Source organism: Melospiza melodia, chromosome 4 (assembly GCF_035770615.1).
Source record: "Melospiza melodia melodia isolate bMelMel2 chromosome 4, bMelMel2.pri, whole genome shotgun sequence".
Classification (NCBI taxonomy): Eukaryota; Metazoa; Chordata; class Aves; order Passeriformes; family Passerellidae; genus Melospiza; species Melospiza melodia.
Window position 1 is genome coordinate 3549037 of NC_086197.1, and position 23500 is coordinate 3572536.

Sequence of the window (23500 nt, forward strand, 5' to 3'; positions counted from 1 at the left end):
CTGGAATGACAGAGATGTTCCCATGCCTGGGGACTTCTCTGTGCAGAGATCTGTGGGTTCAGGCACGACAATCACTAAAGGAGAGTTTTCCTTTGCTCCGGTATTACAGTGCCTGAGTGGGTCACAGCTGGTGGTGAGAGAGAGATGGTGAATCTTGTTTCTTGAATCAGAAGGCTTGATTTATTGAGATATCATATATAATACATTAGGACTATACTAATAAGTGTTGTGGTGTGCTGTAATGTCCCATTTTGGCCTTCCAGGTCATTTCCCCAAGTGTGCCTATACTCTCTCCCTTCCCCCTTGCCCCCATGCTGAGTGAGTCCTGTCAATCAGGCTGAACATTCCAGCAAGGCGTCGTGTGCTTGGTCAAGTTCAAAGGATGCCCCTGTGCCCAGGGGTCATTGGCCTGTCTGGGTGTCATCCCCCCCTGAGACCCTGCCCCTCTCACCTGGTTGGTGGCTCACCTGTACCTCCCCTCCCCCTGTCCCTGAGCTTAAAAAGGTGATCAGAGCATGCGGCCGTGTTCTGTTGGAGCAGTTCCTCACGTTCAGACCTCTGTAACCATGGAATGAACCTCTGGACATTAAACCCTCCAGCAGAATCCTCTCCTTTTTCTCTTCACCATTGCCTGAAGCTATCCTCCTGAGGTAAACGGGGTTCCTAACAAGCCTGGACTTGTTCAGTGCCCAGCTGCAACCACCAGCAAGCCAAGGTATCTCTGGGGTGACACACCGCAGTTGCTGCCTTTGGCCCGGCAGCGAGGGTCAGACCGGCCCAGGCACAATCTAACTGGGAATATTGGGAGCCTTTTTCCAATAAATAAGAATATAGGAGAGAGGTTTGCAGAGCAGCTAGGCCAGGCTAAGAACAGATACAAAGAATCTATAACAAAGTTACCTCCAGGGACTCAGTCCCCTGGCTTGCACTGGTGATTGGCCCTTAATTATAAACATGGAAAATGAGCCAATCAAGGTGCATCCCATTTCATTCCACAGCAGCTAATAATAATTGTTTACCTTGTCTTCTGAGGCCTTTTGCCCTCCAGAAGATGCAGAAATCTGAAAGGAAGGATTTCTGTGAAGAAATGTCTGCGACACTCCAGTGGGAAAGGGAGAAATAAGATGACTTTGCAGAATATGCTGCAAATGAGCTTTAAGAATTTGCATTTAACCTAAATATTTTCATGGAGCTGCTATCAGGGAAATCCATGACTTTAGGAACAAGGCTTTGAGAATAAACAAATCCCAAACACTCTCTTGGCTTGGCACACTCATAGCTGAGCAGGAAAGGGCACAGGCTTCACTAAGAGGACTTGGAACTCAGACTCTGTTCAAAACCACAGAGCTACCACGCCATTACGCTGCAAAAAGGCACTCAGAGTGCCAGGAGAGCACAGACTGGCTAGAAATGGACTAAATACTTGCTCCAGGGTTGTCCACGTGATGATTCTTTCAGTTTTTCCTACAACTATCCCAAAAGAGATGGGGAAGAATACAGCAACTGGAATACAGGGACTAAAATTTCCACTAAGTTCACTGGAAGATGTGGCGGATGGAACTATTCCAAACATGCAGAGCCCTCACAGCAGCCAGCAGAAAGCATCCACGGAGATAATCCTGCCCAGCCTAGACACTGGAATGTACACACAGCCTTAACCAAGAAAAACAGGGGGAAAAAATGACTTACCACCTAAAAACCCAATGGATCTGGAAAGAAATACAGGTTTTTTTAGTCCTGAAACTCCCACAACTCAATAAAAGCCATGCTGGTTTCAAACCACCTGGCTGCAATGTTTGAAAACCTGCATGTACCTATAGCTGTCCCCTAAAGCAAGTCAAAAAACACTTTTTAGGTTCTGCTACAGTTTCTCTCCTTCTCACTGCAAAAGTTCTCTGCCCAGAGTGGCAGAAAGATGTAAAGCCATGGAAATGTCTTGATTGAAACACAGTAAAAGCAGGAAGTTATTAAGCAGATCCATTCAGGAAAAAAGGTGGGGGCTTTGGGGTTACTTTTTTACAATACAGGATTCTTAACCTCTTGCATAGCAAAACAAAGTTTGAATTGAACATGCACAGGAGCACAGTTTTAAATATTATAATGTCACAAGATTGGCCAATTTTCTGCTCAATTTTGCTTCATGTCCTCAGCAGTCTCACACTGTCATCCAGTATATTATAAACTATTTCTATTTAAAAAAAAATAGCTTAGTAAATAGAGCATTACAAAAATAAACCGAAGAATTTAGAAACCTTACAGAAATATATTCATCAGATCACAATGGACAACAAACCTGGGATTACTTAGTTCTGGCCTAGAAAGAGCCCAATTAAAATCAGGTTCTCAATTTTTTCAATGAAAAGTTTGCTTTTGTTTTTTAAGCTGCCTATCATCACTGTCAGACCAATCAAACTGCTTCTTAAATGGTAAATTACCCTGCTGTAGATATTTCCCATCAGGCAAGTTAGGATGTACTTTTTTATCACTCCCCCATCTAGTTAAGACTAAAACACACTGGACAACAAACCTGGGATTACTTAGTTCTGGCCTAGAAACAGCCCAATTAAAACAGCCCAATTAAAATCAGGTTCTCAATTTTTTCAATGAAAAGTTTATTTTTGTTTATAATCTCCTAACATCACAACCAGACCAACCTTAAATGGTAAATGACCCTGTTGCAGACATTTCCAGTGAGGCAAGTTAAGAAGTACTTTTTTATCACTCCCCCCATCTAGCTAAGACTAAAACAAGACTTGTTTGATTTTGATTAATCAGTTCTTGCTAGAGCCATGACAGGAATGAAACAGTAACAATAATGACTAAAAGTGCAGCAGTGCAGTGCAGGAAGTTACAGAATCACCTGGGGTTGGGAAATCCCAAAGATCACCAAGTCCAACCCTTAACCCAGCACTGCCAAGGCCACCACGTCCCAGGTGCCACATCCACACATCCTTAAAATCCCTCTAGGGATGGTGAATCCAGCACAGCTCAGGGCTGGACAACCCAAGGTAAAGAATTCCTTCCTGATATCCCATCTAACCCTCCCCTGGCACAACTTCAGGTCATTCCCAAGTTACCCATAAATAACTTCTATTGCAGTGACACTCAGCAACCCTAAATCACAGATTAAACTTTTGACTGTGTCACTGAGAGATTCAAATCCTTGGTGGCAAAAGCTCCAGGCTGGGAATATCACTATTAGCACAGAGGAAAAAACAAACAGGAGAAAAAAATCAAGTCAGGCTTATTTACTTGAGTTGGTACCCACAGTAACTTCAGCATCACAGATGATTACCAGCCTAATTGTCCCAACATTTAGGGATTGGAGTTTAGATGCAATTTCACTGCTAAGTGATGCTGAGAATCTCCTAAGCTTGAAAAATTACCAAGGTTCATTCTCTCTCTGCACTAACTTTGAATTTAAGAATTGTTAGATCACTAAAACTCATCTTTTCTACATATTTTGATTAATGTCTCTTTTTTTAATAAGAAAATAACTTAAAATGCCAGTGATATCAGTGAACTCAGTGATTATAAGATCATCTGATGCAGTTTCTTTTACTCATTTCACACTCAGTGTTCACCAGTACACATAATTACCTGTACATATATCACACATGCCCACTTGTACATATTATTATTATTATTATTATCCTCAGGATATTTGAGCACACAAGGATATCTGAATTCCTGCCTTTTAACCAAGCTTAGGTGAGATACCAGAAGACTCCCTGAGTAGAAATAAATCCCTGGCTTAATAAAAAAGCCCAAGAATAGCATGAATTCTGCCCTTCAAGACTCAAGGATAAAGATGAAGAGATTACACTCTTCAGTTGACTGAATTTGTAGCCAATAGATAAAATACTGGAGTAAAATCCTCCAGAATTTAAAACATCACCACCCACAACCACTGGATAACAACGTTCAGTTTTCATTCTGAGAAAATCTCCTATCTGGCTTGAAAAGAGTTTGGATTGTGTGTGAACATCGGGATTTCTACAGCCAGCAATCACCACAGAAACTTGGGCTTTAGAAATGTTCCAAAATTCTGGTGGAGCAGTGTCGGTTTCTCGGCTGTTTAGGTGGCCTGGAAAGGCCCAGGGTGGCCTTGGACAGTCCAGCGCTTCAAAGGACGAGGAGAGACTTCTGATCTTGTCTCGGTCTCGGTGTTTATTAATTGTTTATCTAAAAGATTTTCTTTCAGCCCAACAGAGCTCTGCTCAGCAGCAGAGCAGCCATGAGCACACTGAGAGCCCCCGGGGCGGTCACTTATCTTTATACCCGAAGTTACGTATACAATATTTATCATTTTTCCCCAATACCTTCTACCCTTATTAACCAGTGCACTTTTAGTAATAACCAATCCCAAAGTGCCACCATCACCACAGAAGATGAAGGCCAAGAAGAAGAAGAAGAAGGACAGGACACGCCCCAATTCCTCCATCTTACTTCTCCAGACCCCCCTGTACAGAAATCCTAAACCCTGTGTTTCACACTCTAATTAACTTATCCCTTCACCATTTACCCCAGTGAAATCCTCCCATCCTCATACAGGTGTCGTCTCCCGTGCAGGATCAAAGTGCAGCCACCAGACACTTCTGGCAACATCCCAGGACTCCCGAGCCCCCCAAGGGTGGTCTCGGTCACTCTGCACATCAGTCCTGAGGTGCTGAGATCCCACAGAGCAGCCCACTTGAGCACTGCTCACTTCTCATTTCCAAAAGCATTTTCTTGGGATGGGACAGATCCTTTTTAAGGAGATGAGAGGAAAGCAATGTCTAGCACACATCTATGTAAATTCCCTGTGCTGTATTTTGGAAGCATCACAACCTCAGTAAAATATTTCTGTTTGACTAATGCACATATGGAAAATCTTAACAAAGGCCAGGAAGCAGATCAAGGCCTTCCACGATTTCACAACAGTGCAAGGATGCTCTTCTATTCCACAATATCTGCAATAATTCCACCCAGGGGAAGCCACAAAGCCAGACTGAGTGAGGATATGTAAAGATATACATTGCTAAATGTAAGCCATAAACACATCTTTAATACTATTATTAATATTAAACACATCTTTAATACTCATCAGCACTGTAACCTCACACCCAGTAAAAGCTCACCCAAAAAATGATGCCTGTAAAAGAATTTAAAGCAGACTGTGTTCAACAAAACAGACTGAAGTGCCCTCATGCCCAAACTGATGTCAGCTTTGGAAATGTTTCCAAATGGAAAATGCCTCCTGGTTCCAGGTGGGAAAACTTTCCCAGTTTTCCTTTCACAATTAAGCTTCTCTCACTGACAGTGCAACTCAGGGAGTGCAGAACACAAAATACAGATCTGGGAAGAAAAGGAAGTTTCAGTCTGTTAAGTGCTGGTTATGTGGAGAAACACAGCACAGGTCAAACATTTAACCCTGGATGACATTAGGGAATAATTCCTTATTTTGGATCAATATACATAATTCATGTTAAAGGATACAGCAGTTCCCAGGCCAAAATTACTTTCATATTTGGCAGTTTTCAAACCCTGTAGCAGAAATGAGGATTTTTAGAAGACAAAATTGAAGCTAGCAATAGTACACTGTCACAGAAGAGTGGAGTGGGAACTCATTCATCAATTCCTAATTCATGGGTCAATTTACCTAACCCAAATTTTTACCTCCAATTTAACACTCTGTGTTAAGAGCATCTCTTTACTAATAAAACTTCCAAGTGCAGAACAAGCTGGGAAATTGCTGTTTAAATATAATTATATAATTACCATAACAGCCAAATGATGTTTAAACTATGTACTGACAGAAAAGGATTCCAGAAAAACACAGGTCATGTCCTAAAGAGAGTTTCAATGTTTTTTCAGGCACCTTCCCAGAGCTTGAGCATGACATTATGAACCCAGGAGGAAAGACCAAGGAAAACACCAAGTTCAACCTGACCAGAGCACAATTTTTGTCCATGATGAAGATCCTGTTCTCTTCCAGGAGCAGCAGAAGGTGCCAGCAAAGGAAGAGCAAGTGCTGTCAGCCAGACTGCTCCTGCAGCTGAAATTCAGGCATGCAGGCTGCTGTCCTCAACTCCAATAAATGGTTGTGCTCCCTGATTTAAATTGATTCAGGAAATGATTTCTCAAGGATTATTCACCCTGAGTTGGAAGCAGTGACTGAAATAGCAACTACCTAAAGCAACAAACCACTCTACACCTTCAGTGCTCCTCCTCCCCTTCCAGCAACTGGTGTATTGTGGAATTGAAACTCTGTGAACTTACAGCTCACTCTTCCCACAGAATTCCACAGGCAAAAAAAGCAAAATTACATCTGGGTTTACATTAACATGCAATAAAGTTTATATAAACTGGGTTTACATTAACATGCAAAAAATGCATTGCATTTAAAAAAGCACATTTTATGCATAACATAAAGCAAAATTACATCTGGGTTTACAAGTTTATGTTAACGTGCAATAAAGTCAAGCACTGGCTTGCTTTGGAACAAGTCACCTCTATGTAAGTGATGGAATCAGTGCTACCCACACCACTTATCTCAGCAAAAAAATCAGGATCAGATCACAAAATTGGTGGTGGTGGTAAACATGATCATTCTATCAGCAATCTGATAAAAACATAATGAATGTACAGAATTAAAAACCATATTCTTGGCCATGAAAAAAAAAATCAAGCAGACTGTATGTGATGCCTGAATAATAACATTTATCCCAAGGAAAACTCTGTTTAATAACTAGTCTTTAAATCAGTAATTAGTAATTAAAGGCTGGAAAACTTTTATTAAACTCCTAGGCTATACAGCAACACACACAGCAAATGATCCACAATCTGATGATGTTAACACCTCCCATGAAAATTTTACATTGCTAATGTTCTGTGAAATGCCATCCCAGAATAGGCTGAACACCAGAGCACTGCAGGTTCTGCCAGGTTGGGCACACCAGGGAAGCTGAGCAATGAGCATCTCACCTTGCTGCTCCTGCCAGTGAATAAACCTGTCTCATCTCTAAAATAACATCTGTATTTTACCTGCAGCCTGAAGAGCTTTCTCCTGATACTACAGCACTTGTGCTTTTACCTGGGGAGCAAGAGATATCATAACTCATAATCCCTCAGAACTTCATCATTTTGGGATTTTTTTCACTCCCTCCATGTCCCGTTCTCGGCTGTTTAGGTGACCTGGAAAGGCTCGGGGTGGCCTTGGGCAGCCCGCGCTCCAAAGGACGAGAAGAGGCTTCAGGATTTTTCTTGGTCTTCAGTGTTTATTAGTTTTTATCTACAAGATTTTCTCTCGGCCCAACAGAGGTCTGCACAGCAGCCAGCCATGAGCGCACTGAGAGCCCCCAGGGTGGTCACTTATCTTTATACCCAAAACTACCTATAAGATATTTACCTATTTTCCCCAATGCCTTTCACCCTTATTGACCAGTGCACTTTTAGTAAGAACCAATCCCAGAGTGCCACCACCACCACAGAAGATGGAGGCCAAGAAGAAGAAGAAGAAGGACAGGACACGCCCCAATTCCTCCATCTTACTTCTCCAGACCCCCCTGTACAGAAATCCTAAACCCTGTGTCTCACACTCTAATTAACCCATCCCTTCACCATTCACCCCAGTGAAATCCTCCCATCCTCATACAGGTGTTCTCTCCCGTGCAGGATCAAAGTCCAGCCACCAGACACTTCTGGCAACATTCCAGGACCTCCGAGCCCCCCAAGGGTGGTCTCGGTCACTCTGCACCTCAGTCCTGAGGTGCTGAGATCCTACACCTCTGACATTTTTCTTTCTCACTAATTAACTTTATCAGACACCAAAGAAGTGTTTGATAGTTGGGCATTCAATCTGTAGGCAACTTTATTTTCTACAGAAATATTTTGCTCTGCAATACTGGATTTCAGCGCTCACAGAAAAATCCCACAGGCTACAGAAGTGATGCAAACAAGAGGGAAAATGCCTGTCAGAACATGAGGTTGTCTAGAAACATCCACAAAGTCCACGCAGACAAGCAGAGGAGAAAAAATATTTCCCACAGGCCACTGGAAAGGAAGAGCTTTCTCCTGATACTATAGCACTTGTGCTTTTACCTGGGGAGCAAGAGATATCATAACTCATAATCCCTCATAACTTCATCATTTTGTGATTTTTTTCACTCCTCCACCTGACATTTTTCTTTCTCACTAATTAACTTTATCAGACACCAAAGAAGTGTTTGATAGTTGTGCATTCAATCTGTAGGCAACTTTATTTTCTACAGAAATATTTTGCTCTGTAATACTGAATTTCAGCGCTCACAGAAAAATCCCACAGGCTACAGAAGTGATGCAAACAAGAGGGAAAATGCCTGTCAGAACATGAGGTTGTCTAGAAACATCCACAAAGTCCACGCAGACAAGCAGAGGAGAAAAAATATTTCCCACAGGCCACTGGAAAGGAAGAGCTTTCTCCTGATACTATAGCACTTGTGCTTTTACCTGGGGAGCAAGAGATATCATAACTCATAATCCCTCATAACTTCATCATTTTGTGATTTTTTTCACTCCTCCACCTCTGACATTTTTCTTGCTCACTAATTAACTTTATCAGACACCAAAGAAGTGTTTGATAGTTGGGCATTCAATCTGTAGGCAACTTTATTTTCTACAGAAATATTTTGCTCTGTAGTAATGAATTTCAGCACTCACAGAAAAATCCTACAGGCTACAGAAGTGATGCAAACAAGAGGGAAAATGCCTGTCAGAACATGAGGTTGTCTAGAAACATCCACAAAGTCCACGCAGACAAGCAGAGGAGAAAAAATATTTCCCACAGGCCACTGGAAAGGATGAAAAGCAGAACTGAGAGCATTTCTGTACACGGGGCTTACAGAGACAAGCAGTGGGGCAGCTCACTGGTTGGCCAGGATTTGCATCCCCTGCTCATTTTAATAAATGTTGGAAGGATTGATCAATATTGAAATTCATCAGCAGCTACAGAGCCAGCCCCTGTGCCTTCCCCAATCTAAAGGCAAAGCAACTACAACAGGAAAGTGAATTAACTATGTCAAAATACTGAAATAAAGCTAGAAATGCTGACAACTTAAGCTGAGAAAAAGTACATTAATGGTTATTATTAGTGCAAAAAACCTCCACAATTACAATTCTACAACTCTTCCACCCTTTGGGTCTGGTTTAGGTAGCTTTGAAGTGCTTAGACCTCAGCAGAAGGTATCCTTGCCTTGTAAAGGGAACAGAGCTTGGGTTCAGGGAAGATAATATTAAAAATAAACCTTTCATTAGTCATGACTGCTCTCAGCTTGAACAGGAGATTCTTCAAGAGCTGGATGCATCTACAAGGAGATTTATGAACCTCTGTGCTACAGATCTGAGTCATCATTTTCATGTGGCTGGAGGAGAAACTGAGAAGCACATCTCACTGGCCACAAACATATGTTTATTCCTGTCACAAAAATCTCAGCGAGCACAGGAGCTGGAATTCAGGTTATTTTTCACCTGGGGCTTTTTGTTTGTTTGTTTAGCTCTGTTGCTTTTAATCCTTATGGACTTTACCCCAAAAAGTTTGCTGCACGTGTTCTCTTCATCTTCTGGATCAGGTTTTGCAAGATTTGAAACATTAGAGTACATTTTTTTGAGAGTACACCACTACAGCAGGACATTTTAGTTTGGCCAGGAACTTGCTGTTACATCCTCATAACTAGAAAGCAAAAGTTAAATTTGCATTCTCACTCTTTAAAAGCCTATGAGTCACTCATATTTTACTATCAAAGTACCTTACACTAAGTTTTCTTCCCCTGGTTTGATGGAAATACAGCAAACTGATGAATAAATAAAATTATTTTGAGTGTATTTTAACAAATCAACTAGATACTTCCTAGCAAAGGGACAACAAAGTTATTCAGCCTTCAGCATATGACCCCACTCAAGGCAACAAACTGGAGAAGACTGGAATTCTCTGAAGAACTGAAGTTAGATAATAGATAAATGTGAGTCGCAATGAAAAAGTGGCACCAGCTAAGATGCTGTTGATGGTATTTAATTATCAGCTAAGAAACCAATCTTAATTTATATTCTTAATAACAACCTTAGCACAAGAAATAAACAAAACACTAATTAAAAATCCTGGAGTCAAACACAGGAAATATACTGATCTTCCTCTACAGAGATTCCATGCAGGAAAACTTGAAGCACTGAAAATTTGAGCAACAGAAACAGGACGAACATTCCTTACTGAAGTATGTGAACAGAGGAACACAGCAAAAAGCTCTTGTTGGTCTCTGAAGTGGGATTTCAGCCATATAAAGCAGTGACAGAAGGACCTGAGTGCATTATCAAACACAAAATGCCACCAGTCCTGATGCTGATGCAGCCACTAGAACCCACAGCCCCAGGATGCAGCAATCTGGCAGTAAAAAAGGGCACAAAGCTGCCATCACACAGAGCACAGCACTTCACCTCTCATTCACCTCAGGAGCAAGTTCAAACTGCAGCAGGTACAAAAACAAGCCACTAAAAAGTCAGGATATGAAGTGCTTCTCTCAGCGAAGAGCAAGAGCTTCTGGTTCTATTCCTTACCAAAGGAAAAAAAAAACAAAAAGCCAAATTGGAGCAACCTGCATTACCTTCTGCAACTGTTCATTCCCTCCCTGTCAGAAAGAAACAAAGTGACTGAGCTCAACACTCCTGCAGGAGGGCAGAGAAGGGAGAGGAACGAGTCCATCCCCCTGGCTCTGGGCACTGGGCATGTCTGAAGACACCAGCACTTGTTTGTGGCACTGCCGTGCTGGGACAATCCCTGGGCCAGCCCCACGCGAGGCACCAGGGAGCAGCCACTCCTGGGGCTCCATTCCTTCCCCTGGGGCTCCATTCCTCCCCTTGGGGCTCCATTCCTCTCCTGGGGGATCCATTCCTCTCCTGGGGCTCCATTCCTTCTCCTGGGGCTGGTGCTCCATTCCTCTCCTGGGGCTCCATTCCTCCTCTGAGGCTGGTGTTCCATTCCTCTCCTGGGATTCCATTCCTCCCCCTGGGGCTCCATTCCTCCCCCTGGGGCTCCATTCCTCCCCCTGGGGCTCCATTCCTCCCCCTGGGGCTCCATTCCTCTCCTGGGGGATCCATTCCTCTCCTGGGGCTCCATTCTTCCTCCTGGGGCTCCATTCCTTCTCCTGGGGCTGGTGCTCCATTCCTCCCCCTGGGGCTCCCCTGGGGCTCCATTCCTCCCCCATTCCTCCCCCTGGGGCTCCATTCCTCCCCCTGGGGCTCCATTCCTCTCCTGGGGATCCATTCCTCCAGCAAGGAACCCTGGAGAGACAAGGAGTGGATCTGACAGAGCAGCCTCAGGCAATGGGCTGGGCTGAGCATTTTCCAGGTTGGATAAGCTGAAGCCTCTCAATGCTGAACTGGTGATTCTGTGTCACAGACATCTTTCATGGAAAATCCTTTCCTTAGGATTTTTCCTCCTGAGAAGCTGGGAGGCCTCAGGAACAAAATGTAAACATTGATTATCTGCTGCTGTGGAATGCAACAGGTGCATCTGGGATTGGCCCATGTTAAATGTTTGTAATTAATGGCCAATCACAGCCCAGCTGTCCGAGCCACAACCCTTTGTTATCATTCTTTGCTATTCTATTCTTAGCCTGCCTTCTGATGAAATCCTTTCTTCTATTCTTTTAGTATAGTTTTAATGTAATATATACCATAAAATAATAAATCAGCCTTCTGAAACATGGAGTCAGATCCTCACCTGAGACCCCTGTGAGCACTGTCACATTTCCACATAGGCAGTGCATCTCTGGAAGCATCAAATGTTTCAACACCAAATTTCCTCCTGGATAAACTCTCTTCCCAAAAGCACAACCTCCCCTACAACACAGCCACTATTACCAGACCAAATCTTTGATTCCTACCCACAGTTTCTAAAATAAATACCCAAGTCAGTCTTGATGCAGGTACAAACCAACAGACACCTCCAATGATTTGAAAAACAGAAGTATTTCTTTTCATTAAGACAATCCTCACTTAATGTCTGGAAAGGTCCTTGCAGACATGCAGGTAGCTGCAGCTCTGGTAAAGCTGCCAGAAACAGGATCCAGCACTAACTAATCCTCCAGCACTAACTAATCCACAGCACTAACTAATCCACAGCACTAACTAATCCACAGCACTAACTAATCCTCCAGCACTAACTAATCCAGCACTAATCCAGCACTAACTAATCCTCCAGCACTAACTAATCCTCCAGCACTAACTAATCCTCCAGCACTAACTAATCCAGCACTAACTAATCCAGCACTAACTAATCCACAGCACTAACTAATCCACAGCACTAACTAATCCACAGCACTAACTAATCCACAGCACTAACTAATCCACAGCACTAACTAATCCTCCGGCACTAACTAATCCTCCGGCACTAACTAATCCTCCGGCACTAACTAATCCTCCGGCACTAACTAATCCACAGCACTAACTAATCCACAGCACTAACTAATCCAGCACTAATCCAGCACTAACTAATCCACAGCACTAACTAATCCACAGCACTAACTAATCCACAGCACTAACTAATCCACAGCACTAACTAATCCAGCACTAACTAATCCACAGCACTAACTAATCCTCCAGCACTAACTAATCCACAGCACTAACTAATCCACAGCACTAACTAATCCACAGCACTAACTAATCCACAGCACTAACTAATCCACAGCACTAACCAATCCAGCACTAACTAATCCACAGCACTAACTAATCCACAGCACTAACTAATCCAGCACTAACTAATCCACAGCACTAACTAATCCACAGCACTAACTAATCCACAGCACTAACTAATCCACAGCACTAACTAATCCAGCACTAACTAATCCACAGCACTAACTAATCCACAGCACTAACTAATCCACAGCACTAACTAATCCAGCACCAACTAATCCAGCACCAACTAATCCTCCGGCACTAACTAATCCTCCGGCACTAACTAGTCCGGCACTAACTAGTCCGGCACCAACTAATCCAGCACCAACTAATCCTCCAGCACTAACTAATCCACAGCACTAACTAATCCTCCAGCACTAACTAATCCAGCACCAACTAATCCTCCAGCACTAACTAATCCAGCACTAACTAATCCACAGCACTAACTAATCCACAGCACTAACTAATCCAGCACCAACTAATCCTCCAGCACTAACTAATCCAGCACTAACTAATCCACAGCACTAACTAATCCAGCACTAACTAATCCAGCACTAACTAATCCAGCACCAACTAATCCAGCACCCAATGCAGAGGAAAGGCACTGGCACTGAGCAGAGGAAGCTCCTCTGTCCCTGAAAGAATGAGTGCTTCTCAATAGGCCACTGATCCTCAGCTAGAGCATGACCAGAAAGGCCTTTGAAAAACACTTTCTGTTCGCCTTTGTTTAGGCTTTTTTAATGAAAAGAGAGGTTATCAGATGAATTCAGTGTTGTGAAAGTTTCAATGTCAGTTCAGCATCACATAAGCAGGTGAGATGGCACTGGACATTTAATTTCCTCCCTGGTCAGCAGTGATGGAAGTTTTCCATCCCAGAACTCTGTTTTACATTTAAAACCATACAACTGCTTAAAGCAAGTGTTTAAATCATCCTTAACTCCTCTGCTGCTCCTCCCTGAGCACTCTGTCTGCAATTCCACAACTCCCAACAACAATCAATAATATTTAATAAGTTGTATATTCACTCCTACATACATGAGGGCAGAGCCCCTTTTCTCCTTAAAGGTTAAAGTGGTTTCTTTCTAGCTATGCCAGCAAATTTATTTAAACTACAGCATAACCAGAATTCCCAATGTCACAGAGTCATGCAGGATGGAAAACATCCTCTAAGATCAAGTTCTTCCAGACAAGCATCATTTTGTTGTATACATTAAATACTAAAAGAACCTTTAGCTGTGTGTGCATGCTGATCCCACAGGGTGTTATGGTCTTGTCCCAGCAATTTTTAAGATTTCCTTCTTCAGTCCCTCCCCAAAAACCCACCTTCCCATACATTTCTTATTAAACTTTCTCTTTTTGAGATGCTGATCTTAAATCACAGGTCAAAGCCTCTCCCTTCCAATCCAGGCTGTATTCCAGCTCTCTCCCAGGCCATGGGAATAAAAAGTTGGAAGCAAAAACCAAAATTTCCATAGCAAGACCAGAATCCCTCAGACCAAGGTCAGCACACCAGAGCCCAAGCCCATTGCTGGGATTACAGTGCTTAAAAGCAGATAATAAAATTGTTTTCACTGATGACAAGCACTTTTAAACAACATCTTAAAAGCAGCCAAATGCAAGGTCACACGTTTGTAAAATATAAAATGCCATCCCAGCTACAGGCATGGGAATTTGTATCAGGGAAGGCATTAAAGACTTTGGGCAGCACTGCAGATGCCACGTGAAACTTAATTCCTGACACGAGCCTGTAGCAAAAAGGGACTAATGGGAGCCTTGGAAAGGAATATCAAGGACAAAGACAATACTCTGTGTTTGTACAGCATCACTGAGATCAATAATGGACTGTCACCCCTCTCCTCAGGGACCAACACTTTAACAAGATTTTAAAAGCCAGAAATGCCAGTAGAAATAACTACAAGCTCATCAGAGAGCTCAAGGAGGCACCCTAAGGGCAAGCTGTTTAAAAGGAAAGGTAAAGGGATGGCTTCATTACCACCAAAGATGACAAATTAAGAGAAGAAACCAGTTCTTTTCCACATCTCACACAGAAAATATACAGAAAAACAAAACAATTCAGAGTTCAGTTAAAAACCTGGATTTAGAGGTTTACTTCATTTTGCAAAGTGGAGATAATTGAGGATATTAATAATTAACAACTAAGGCAACTCTGTCACTTGTTGATAGCGGGTGAGTTGAGGATACATCAATCAAAGGTCAGCAAAAGCAGCACAATCGATGATGGGATGAGTCTGGACAGCCCATAATGACCTCGTTGTGCTGTGACCCCAGCAGGGCTCCCGAACCCAGCACCAAGGATGGCTCATCCCGAAGGTGAACCAGAAACATCACACCTAAACCACGCTGTGGTCACCCCAAACCTGTCAGTGACCAGAGAAATCCCGCGGGCTGCAGCTGGATGTCAACGCAGGATGGGACCACTCGGTGCAGCAGCACAAACCGACGGCTCTACAGCTCCTGCCAGCCCCCAAATTCCTCGGGACAGGCCATTAGAGCAGCAGGTGACCCCTCTCCCCAAAAAGCCACACAGAGCAGGGGACACAGCCCAGCAGTGCACAGGTCAGGGGCAGGACAGGACGCCCAGCTGCCAAAAAACACAGAGCCCACAAGCACCTGACAGAGGCAGGGCAGGGCAGGCGGGGCACTGACCCTTCTCCTCGTTTCACCCAGTAACTGCCCGGCCTCTGCCACACCGGCGCCTGTTCTTCCCCCAAATCTGGGGTCAGCTTCTCCTCTTTAGCTGCAACTTTCCTCTGCCCGTATCTCGTGCTAAAGCCACCCCCAAACCTGACTCTCAAGGCCTTCCACATTTAACTCACCACCCCATAACCTGCAAGCCCAGACTCTCTGCCCCACGCAACTCCTCCCAAATCACTTCGTGAACCAGTGCTCCAAACACAGCCCCGAGTGATGGTGCCCTGTCCGTGAACCTCCAGCCCTGCTGAGCACCTCCTGCCCCGCTAAAACCCCCAAATCCCGCAGTACAGACCTCCGCCAAACGCAGCCCCCCAAACCCCGCTGGAGAGAGCCCTCTTACACACAGCCACCCCAAACTCTCCTGTAGACACCCTGCTCACACACAGCTCCCCCCAGACCTGCTGCCCAGAGCCCCCTGACACACAGAACGCCGCTCACACGCAGCTCCGCTCCCACTCCCCCCGCCGCGGCCTCCCCGCGCGGGCCTCAGCGCAGGGCCCGCGCAGGCCGCACACAGGCCCAGCCGCCCGGCCACCCCCAGACCCGAGCCCGGAGCGCGTTCCAGGCGCGCCGCCGAGCCCGGAACTCACTCGGGCAGGTAGGTGGAGGAGAAGCTGCTCCAGCGGTGCAGGCTGTAGCCCAACATGCGACTCTCAGCGCCCGCCGGACCCGCCGCCGCCGCCATCTTGTTGTCAGCAGCGGCCCCGGCAGCGACCGCGGGGGGCGGGGCCAAGCTCTTAAAGGGGCCGCGCTCTTAAAGGGGCCGCGCTCTTAAAGGGGCCGCGCCGGCGGGGGTGGGGACGGTCTGAGGGGGGTCGGGGGCGGCTGACGGGGGGCTCCGTGGGACTGAGGGGTTCAGACGCTGCCCCTTGGGGATCAGGGGCCGTGAGGCGTTCAGGGGGTGCCCCGTGGGGCTCAGCGGGGCTGTGGAGCTGAGGGGATGCCTTGAGGAACTCAGAGGATGTGCCATGGAGCTGAGGTGGCCTGAGGAGCTCAGAGGGGCTCTGGGTCTGGGGGATGCCCTGAGGGACTCAGAGGTTGTCCCATGGAGCTGAGGGGCTCAGAGGGGGCTGTGGCTCTGAGGGGATGTCCCATGCAACTGAGGTGGCCTGAGGGGCTCAGAGGGCCTGTGGGTCTCAGGGGATCCCCTATGGAGCTGAGGTGGCCTGAGGGATTCTGGGTCTGAGGGGATATTCTGAGGGACTCAAGGAATGCCCCATGGAGCTGAGGTGGCCTGAGGAGCTGAGGGGGGCTCTGGGTCTCAGGGGATCCCCTATGGAGCTGAGGTGGCCTGAGGAGCTCACAGGGGCTGTGGGTTTGAGGGGATGCTCTGAGGGGCTCAAGGGATGCCTCAAGGGTTTGAGGTGAGCTGAGAAGTTTGAAGAATGCACTGTGGGGATAGGGGGCTGAGGAATGCTAATTACCAAATGCTCCTTCCATGGCCCCGTGTGGGTGGGTAATTGGAAAAGAGATCAAGAGAAACCCGGTGAGGTTTGATCCTGCACCGGCTCCTGGATTTATAGAATTGTTAAAGTTGGAAAAGAACTTTAAGACCATTGAGTCCTACCATCAATGCAGCACTGACAGGACCAGCACATAAGCTGGGCATTCTTTAACAAGCTTTCCTCTCTCTGAGGTTGTTGTAGAGTTTTTCCTAGAGAAGGGAGATGTTTTCACCCAGAGCTCCCACCAAAGCAAGGGGGAAAACTTGGGACTCCCCTGAGGGAGCTCTGGGCTACTTGAGAAAGAAGGGGAGATATTTCAAGAGCAGGGGGAGGAAAAAAAAAAAAGCCAAACCAATAAACCACTGTCTGTTGGAAATGACAGATTGGAGAGATATTATGAGGCAGGACAGCAGGATGCCTGGCTAGATTAAATTAGCACAAGGATTCTTTTATTTTTTTTCCCCCTTTATTTTAGGAAAGTGAGTGAGAATGTGGCAGCAAAATCTGCCTGCGGATGAAAAACTCGCTCAGCAGCCTTGAAGGCTGAACATCAACTGGGTGTTTCTAAAGTGAGGGGGAGCAGAAAACACTTCATCTCAAGACCCTTTCCCAGAGGGGGTTCGCTGCGTTTTCACTGGTATCAAAGCCACAGGGCTCAGCAACAACACAACAAAATCCATGGATGAGGCACAAACATCCACATCTCCTTCTGCTGCTTCACTAACGAGGCCTTTTGAAGTTTGTGGCCTTCCCGTGGCATTTCAGACTTCACTTATCCCAGCTCCAGCCTGCAGGCATCCCCCTCCCAAAACTACCACAGGAGTAATAAAACAAATACTTGGCTGATAATAAATCCTCAATCCCAGAGGAAGAGATGCCACCTCAGTGTTCGGAGCCTTGCTAGGGGAGCAGTGCCATGTGAAACCTGTGACATCTGAATGTGAAATTTAGGGGGCTGAGAGTGGGGATAACAGCCCTGCAGCAGCCAGGAGGAGGAGGAAAAGGAGGAAGAGCCAGCAGCTCGCTGCTACACACTGAAACCACCCCAGGATTTCTCTGCCCAATATCCTGTTACCACTTGAATCAAGACCTGGATGCCAAGCCAGCGTATTTTTAGCACATTTTGGACTTAAAGCGAAGGGAATGCTGGTGAAATACGCAGTACTGACAGCCCTGGAAAATCTTTATTCATCTGCAGCACAGGCAGCGGGGAAGGCTGTGAGGAAGCAGAGCAATCCAAAGCTGCAAGCTGAGCCCTCTGGTCCCTCCAGCACAGCCTGCCAGTCCTGTGCAGTCACCAGTGGCTGCTGGAGAAGAGGGTTTTTCCACGCTCTGAGTGGACAGAGCACGGTGGGGAGGAGGGTGATGTGCAGGGCAGTGTTGTGCTGCAGGTTTGGATGGCCTGCAGCCTCCAGATGAGCTCTCTGTATCCCAACCAGGGCAGCTGCTGGAGCCCAGCTGGTGATGGGGCCATAGAAGAGGAGCGAAAACACAGAAAATCTGAACCCCGCTGTGATGGTCCAGGCCTGTGCTGTGTTTGCCAATGTGACACTGGATCTGAGCAATGTGGGGAGCCCAGTGGCACCAACATGCCTCATCCTACCTCCAGCAGGGACTGAGACCCATTGCTCCAGGAAAGTACCACAAAGAGGGCACTACACATAGAATCACAGAATCATTGAGGTTGGAAAAGATCTCCGAAATTATCAAGTCCAACCATTAACCCAGCAGTGCCAAACCCACCACTAAACTATGCCCCCAAATGCCACATGTCCATGATTTTTGAATACTTACAGGGATGGTGATTTCACTACTACTCAGAACAGCCTGTTTCGGTGCTCGACAACACTTTCAGTGAAGAAATTTTCTGAGGATTTTTCCTCTCATCCCATTGCTGGGAACAGACACCAACCCTCACCTGGCTGCACCCTCCTGTCAGGGAGCTGTAGAGAGGGAGAAGTTCCCCCCTGAGCCTCCTTTTCTCCAGGCTGAGCCCCTCCAGCTCCCCCCAGCTGCTCCTCATCACATTTGTGCTCCAGGCCCTTCACAAGCTTCCTTGTGCTTATGAAGAAAACCCTGTGCAGAGTTTTCCTCCTTCTGCCCCCCTCACTTGGGACCTCACTGAAACCCTCCAGCACATTTTGGTGCCTCCCAGCCCAGAGCTGGCTGGGTGGATCTGTGCTGCCTGTGGCTGGCTGCTCTCTGAGGATGGGGCCGCAGAGGGGAAGAGGGAGCTTTCCCAGCAGCAGAAGGTCCCTTTGGCGTTCAGGGACCAGCCTGCCAGAGAGCTCGGAGGTCCCTGGACGTGTGCCTTGGACAGTAGCTGGAGTTGCTGGGAAAGGCCAAGGTGACCACAAGAGATGTTCCCCACGTCTCCTTGCCAGGAGGATGCACAGACAGCATTCACATGCTTGTCATCAGCGAGCTGGAACCCCAACTGCAGGAAACTTGGGGATTTTACAGTTATTTGTCAGCTTTGAGACAAATATCTCATCCCCCCCCATCAGAAACTTGCTTCTCTACTGCGCGTGTGTTTCGAGTTTCCTCATGCAAAACCTCGCGTGGGCGTTTGGATATGTAATGAGCACATAGTTCAGGATGAAAACAAGTTTCGTGGAAGAGCCAAGTAACGGCAGAAAAATGAAAGCAATACAAACAACAACATGGCACGCAGCCATACCAGCCAGCTCGTGGGCCAGCCGGATCTCACGTCCTCCCCGGAGCTGCGGAGCCGATCAGCTGTTGGAAAAAGAGACCTTTAAAGACAAGCGAGAGAGGAAATAGCATTGGCAGCACAGGCCGCTGCATGTTTCCTTCCAAAGCAGGACAGAGCCAAGGACATTAGGCAGAGCTGTAACATTTGGGGTCTCGTTGCTCAGCCATGAAGAGAGGCAGAAACCTCAAGTGGGCTGCAGTTGTGTAAACTCCCATTGTTCAGGGAGCGGAAGCGGAGCGCTGGCCCGGCGGGGTATTGTCCTACCAGATTTTGGCGGTGCTCACCTAACCGAGCTCCTCCTGCAAGGCCAGGGCCTCATTTAACTCATGGTGCAAAGAGAATAAAACCTCCTGCCTGCACTAGACCCAAGGTAAGAGCTTCCTCCCATAGCACATTCGAAGAAAAATGTTTCTAACCTGTGGGCAAAGCTGGAACAGGACCAGAGGGGATTCCAAAAGCTCCTCAAACTGACCTCACTCATCTTCACCTCTCATTTTGATGCCATGATGGAAAAAAGTGGCAAAGCTCATTGAGACTCATTTCTTGTGGGGCTGCCATGCACCTCCACACCAAAAAGGGATGAGAACAAGCCTTAAAACCAGATGATGTTTTATTTCTCCCCTTAAAAAGAGGGATCATCTGTGCCTCCTTACAATGCAGTAAAACAACACCTCCTTCAGCATAATAAAATACCTCTTCTGATCTAGGCCCTGATCCAAGCATCTGCTCCTGGGCTAAACACTCCAGTACCTGCTTGAGTCCTCTTCACTGCCTCTTGCAGCATCCGTCCTTTGGTTGAAGGCTTAAATCAGTGAAAGACCTCACTGACAATCCAGAAGATTGAAAAGGGCCCGAAATGCCAGCGCCTCCATGAACACATGGGCATAATTCTCTGCATAAAAGCCAGCTTTAAAAGGCTTGTTTTGCAAAGCACAAGTGTGCATTTTTGTCAAATCAAGGTCAGTAACTCAGCTTCATTCACTAGTCTCCAGCTGCAAAACAACATGCCCCAGACAATGGAGGAAAGTGTATCTGAGTCAGAAGATGCCTTTTAAGGGATGCAAGTGGCTCTGAGCCACACTGGGGAAAAAGATCTCCTTGGTACCCTGGCATGCTCAGCCCTGTCTGAACTGAAATAGGGCACCCGATGGCAGGGAAAGACAGTGAGATGGGAATGGTGGCACAAATCACGCTGATACTCTCCATCCTTTGGTAAAATCACAGAATGGTTTGGGTTGGAAGGAACCTAAAGGTCATCTAGTCCCAACCTCACCTGCCATGAACAGGGATATCTCCTACTAGGTCACATTGCTCAAGGCCTTATCCAGCCTGGCCTTGGACACTGCCAGGGTTGGGTCATCCACATCCTCCCACTAGTGCTCCAGTGCCTCACCACCCTCACAGCAAAGATTTTTTTCCTAATATCTAGCCTAAATTTCCCCTCCTTCACTTTGTACCCATTACTCCTTGCCCTATCACTACAGCTCCTGATGAAGAATCCCTCTCTGACTTCCCTGTAGGCCCTTTTGGATACTGAAAGATTGCTATGAGATCTCCACACAACCTTCTCTTCTCCAGGCTGAACAGCCCCAACTTCCTCAGCCTATCTTCATGAGGGAGATGTTCCTGTCCTCTTGCCGGCTTTGTGGCCCTCCTCTGGACTTTGGTCAAACAATTCCATGTCCTTCTTTTTTGGAAAATGCCGTTTTCTGACGTCACCCCCGTGCCACTCCCTCTGTGCCCACCGGTGTGACGCGCCACCACGCTCAGCTCCACTCCACAATTCAGCACTCGTAGGAAGCAGACTAGACACTCCCAGCTGTGCCTCAGGCTAAAAATATTTACTCATCTCTTCCCCCCCAGGCAGGTGTGTTCATCCCAGGCAGGACTGCTCCCACAGGGCTGCTCCTCCATGGCAAGCACTCGCTGCTCATTGTACACTGCAGAGCGCTGGGGTGTTGTGATGATTCCTCTGAATGACCCAAAGAGAGCTCTGTCCTGTGTTTCAGATGCAAAATGTGCCTTGGAATTCAATAGTTGCTATAGTGCCTAATTACACATTTTATGGCGTACTTAGTCACAATGGCTAGAGCTCTTGTTACTAGACTTGAGCTCCTTCTGTTGCTAAAAAGCTCCTCTTTTTGCTAAATGTTTTCTCTCTGCATTAGAAACAGTGTATTGCAGCGTTTCTTCACTCCAAAAATATCCCAAATTCATGGAGCACTGGTCATCAAATTGATAGCAGCGAGCTTGCAGCCCTCTTTCTGTCTGTGGTGCTCCCCAATGCTCACCAAAGTCAGCTCAAATGACAGCAGCAAAACATTTCCCAGGATCCAGGAGCTCTTGAGCACTGGTCCTGGCAGCACTGCTGTCTGTGGTTTGGAGACAAGTCACACTGTCTGCTTGGGGCATCCACACCTTCTCCTGGGGGCACAGAGAAGGTGGACTCCTCTTCCCAGAGGATGATTCAGCCCATCATAGTGGGACACGTCTTGTGTGAAGCTGAATCACTCCTGAGGTGCTGGTCTGTCAAAGCACATTCTAGAAGGGCTCAGCTTTATTGCAGATGGCTGAGATGGGTAAGACGAGCCCCATGCTCGCTCTGCATTCCTCCTGCAAACTGGTGGAATTCAATTGGAATTGACTGGAAGGTCACACCCCACCTAAGGTACTCTGTTCATCTCTGGAGCCCCCAATATAAGAAGAACATGGAGCTGTTGGAGCAAGGCCAGAGGAAGCCATAAAGATGCTCCAAGGGCTGGAACAACTCTGCTTTGGAGCCAAGCTGGGAGAGCTGGCAGTGTACATCTGAAGAAGACAAGGCTCTGGGGAGACATGAGATCTCCTTCCAGTGCACAAAAGGGCTCCAGGGGAGCTGGAGAGGGCTTGGAACAAAAGCATGGGGTGACAAAACAAGGGAGAATGGCTTCCCACTGCCAGCAGGCAGGGTCAGATGGGATATTGGGAATAAATTCTTGCTTATGAGGGTGGGGAGGCCCCAGCACAGGTTGCTCGGAGAAGCTGTGGCTGCCCCGTCTTTGTCATTGTTCAAGAAGAGGCTGGACAGGGCTTGGAGCAACCCAACAGAAGGTGTAGGGAGCTGGAATGAGATGATCTTCAACATCTCTTCCATCCCAAACAATTCTCTGATACAGGCACAGGGATGTTCTCCACCCTATAGGACAGGACTGGTCTGTCCCCTATTAACCTCTTTTTGTGCCTGGTTTTCTTCACAAGGAGAACGAACCTAAGTACTTAATTGCCTCCTTTCTAAGGAGTCAGGCAGGATAATTAACTAATGTTTGGGTAATGTGTCATAGGGTAGGAGTGCTAAGTAGTGTTCTGTCAGCAGCACAGTGGGAAAGTGAAGGTCTCAATCCTGTTTTTCAGCCGGGAATGTCACGGTCCCCCCCAAGTCCATTGTTCCTATTGACTGGTTTGCTGAGGGCAGGGAACTTGGGCAGAGTGTTTAAAGGAAGAGGATGTGAGGGGACAGCAGAGAGCTGTTTGTAGTCCAGAAGAACAGTCAGAAAAACTGGGTGAATTTTGGCAAGAGAAAACTGCCAATGAAGCCAAAAGCAGGAAATATGCCTGAGACTGCACAGAAAATCCTTACATTTATAAGTGTGGTGTAAATATTCAACAGCAATATCCTCTGTGTGAAAAAAGTGCATCAGAGAAACTTTTCTTGCAGTGCACTTATTGCACACAGTCAACACAGTGGGAATTATGGTACAAGGACCCATCTAACTCACCCTGGAGATTGAAGCAGACTCAGCCCAGCAGAGATTTCACATCTTTAATTTTTATTACTGTGCAAATTACGTTATGGATGAACTTCAAGCCCTCCTCATGTCCGCTGATCATAATTGATGAGATTTCAATCTCACCTCCTTGAAGTTAAACATCCGAGAGATATTTGGTTAATAGTTTGCCTTTC

At 46.4% G+C, this 23500-nt stretch overlaps 1 protein-coding gene across 1 annotated transcript in view; it reads right to left on the reverse strand.

Annotated features, from left to right (window-relative positions):
- The window catches only part of MKLN1 (muskelin 1), a 101060-nt gene extending 84951 nt beyond the window's left edge, over positions 1-16109 (reverse strand). Inside the window, exon 1 of the mRNA XM_063153654.1 lies at positions 15990-16109. Coding sequence (XP_063009724.1) covers positions 15990-16084 — 95 coding nt within the window. The 5' untranslated portion in view covers positions 16085-16109. The remainder of the gene's footprint in view (positions 1-15989) is intronic.
- Between the last annotated feature and the right edge of the window lie 7391 nt (positions 16110-23500).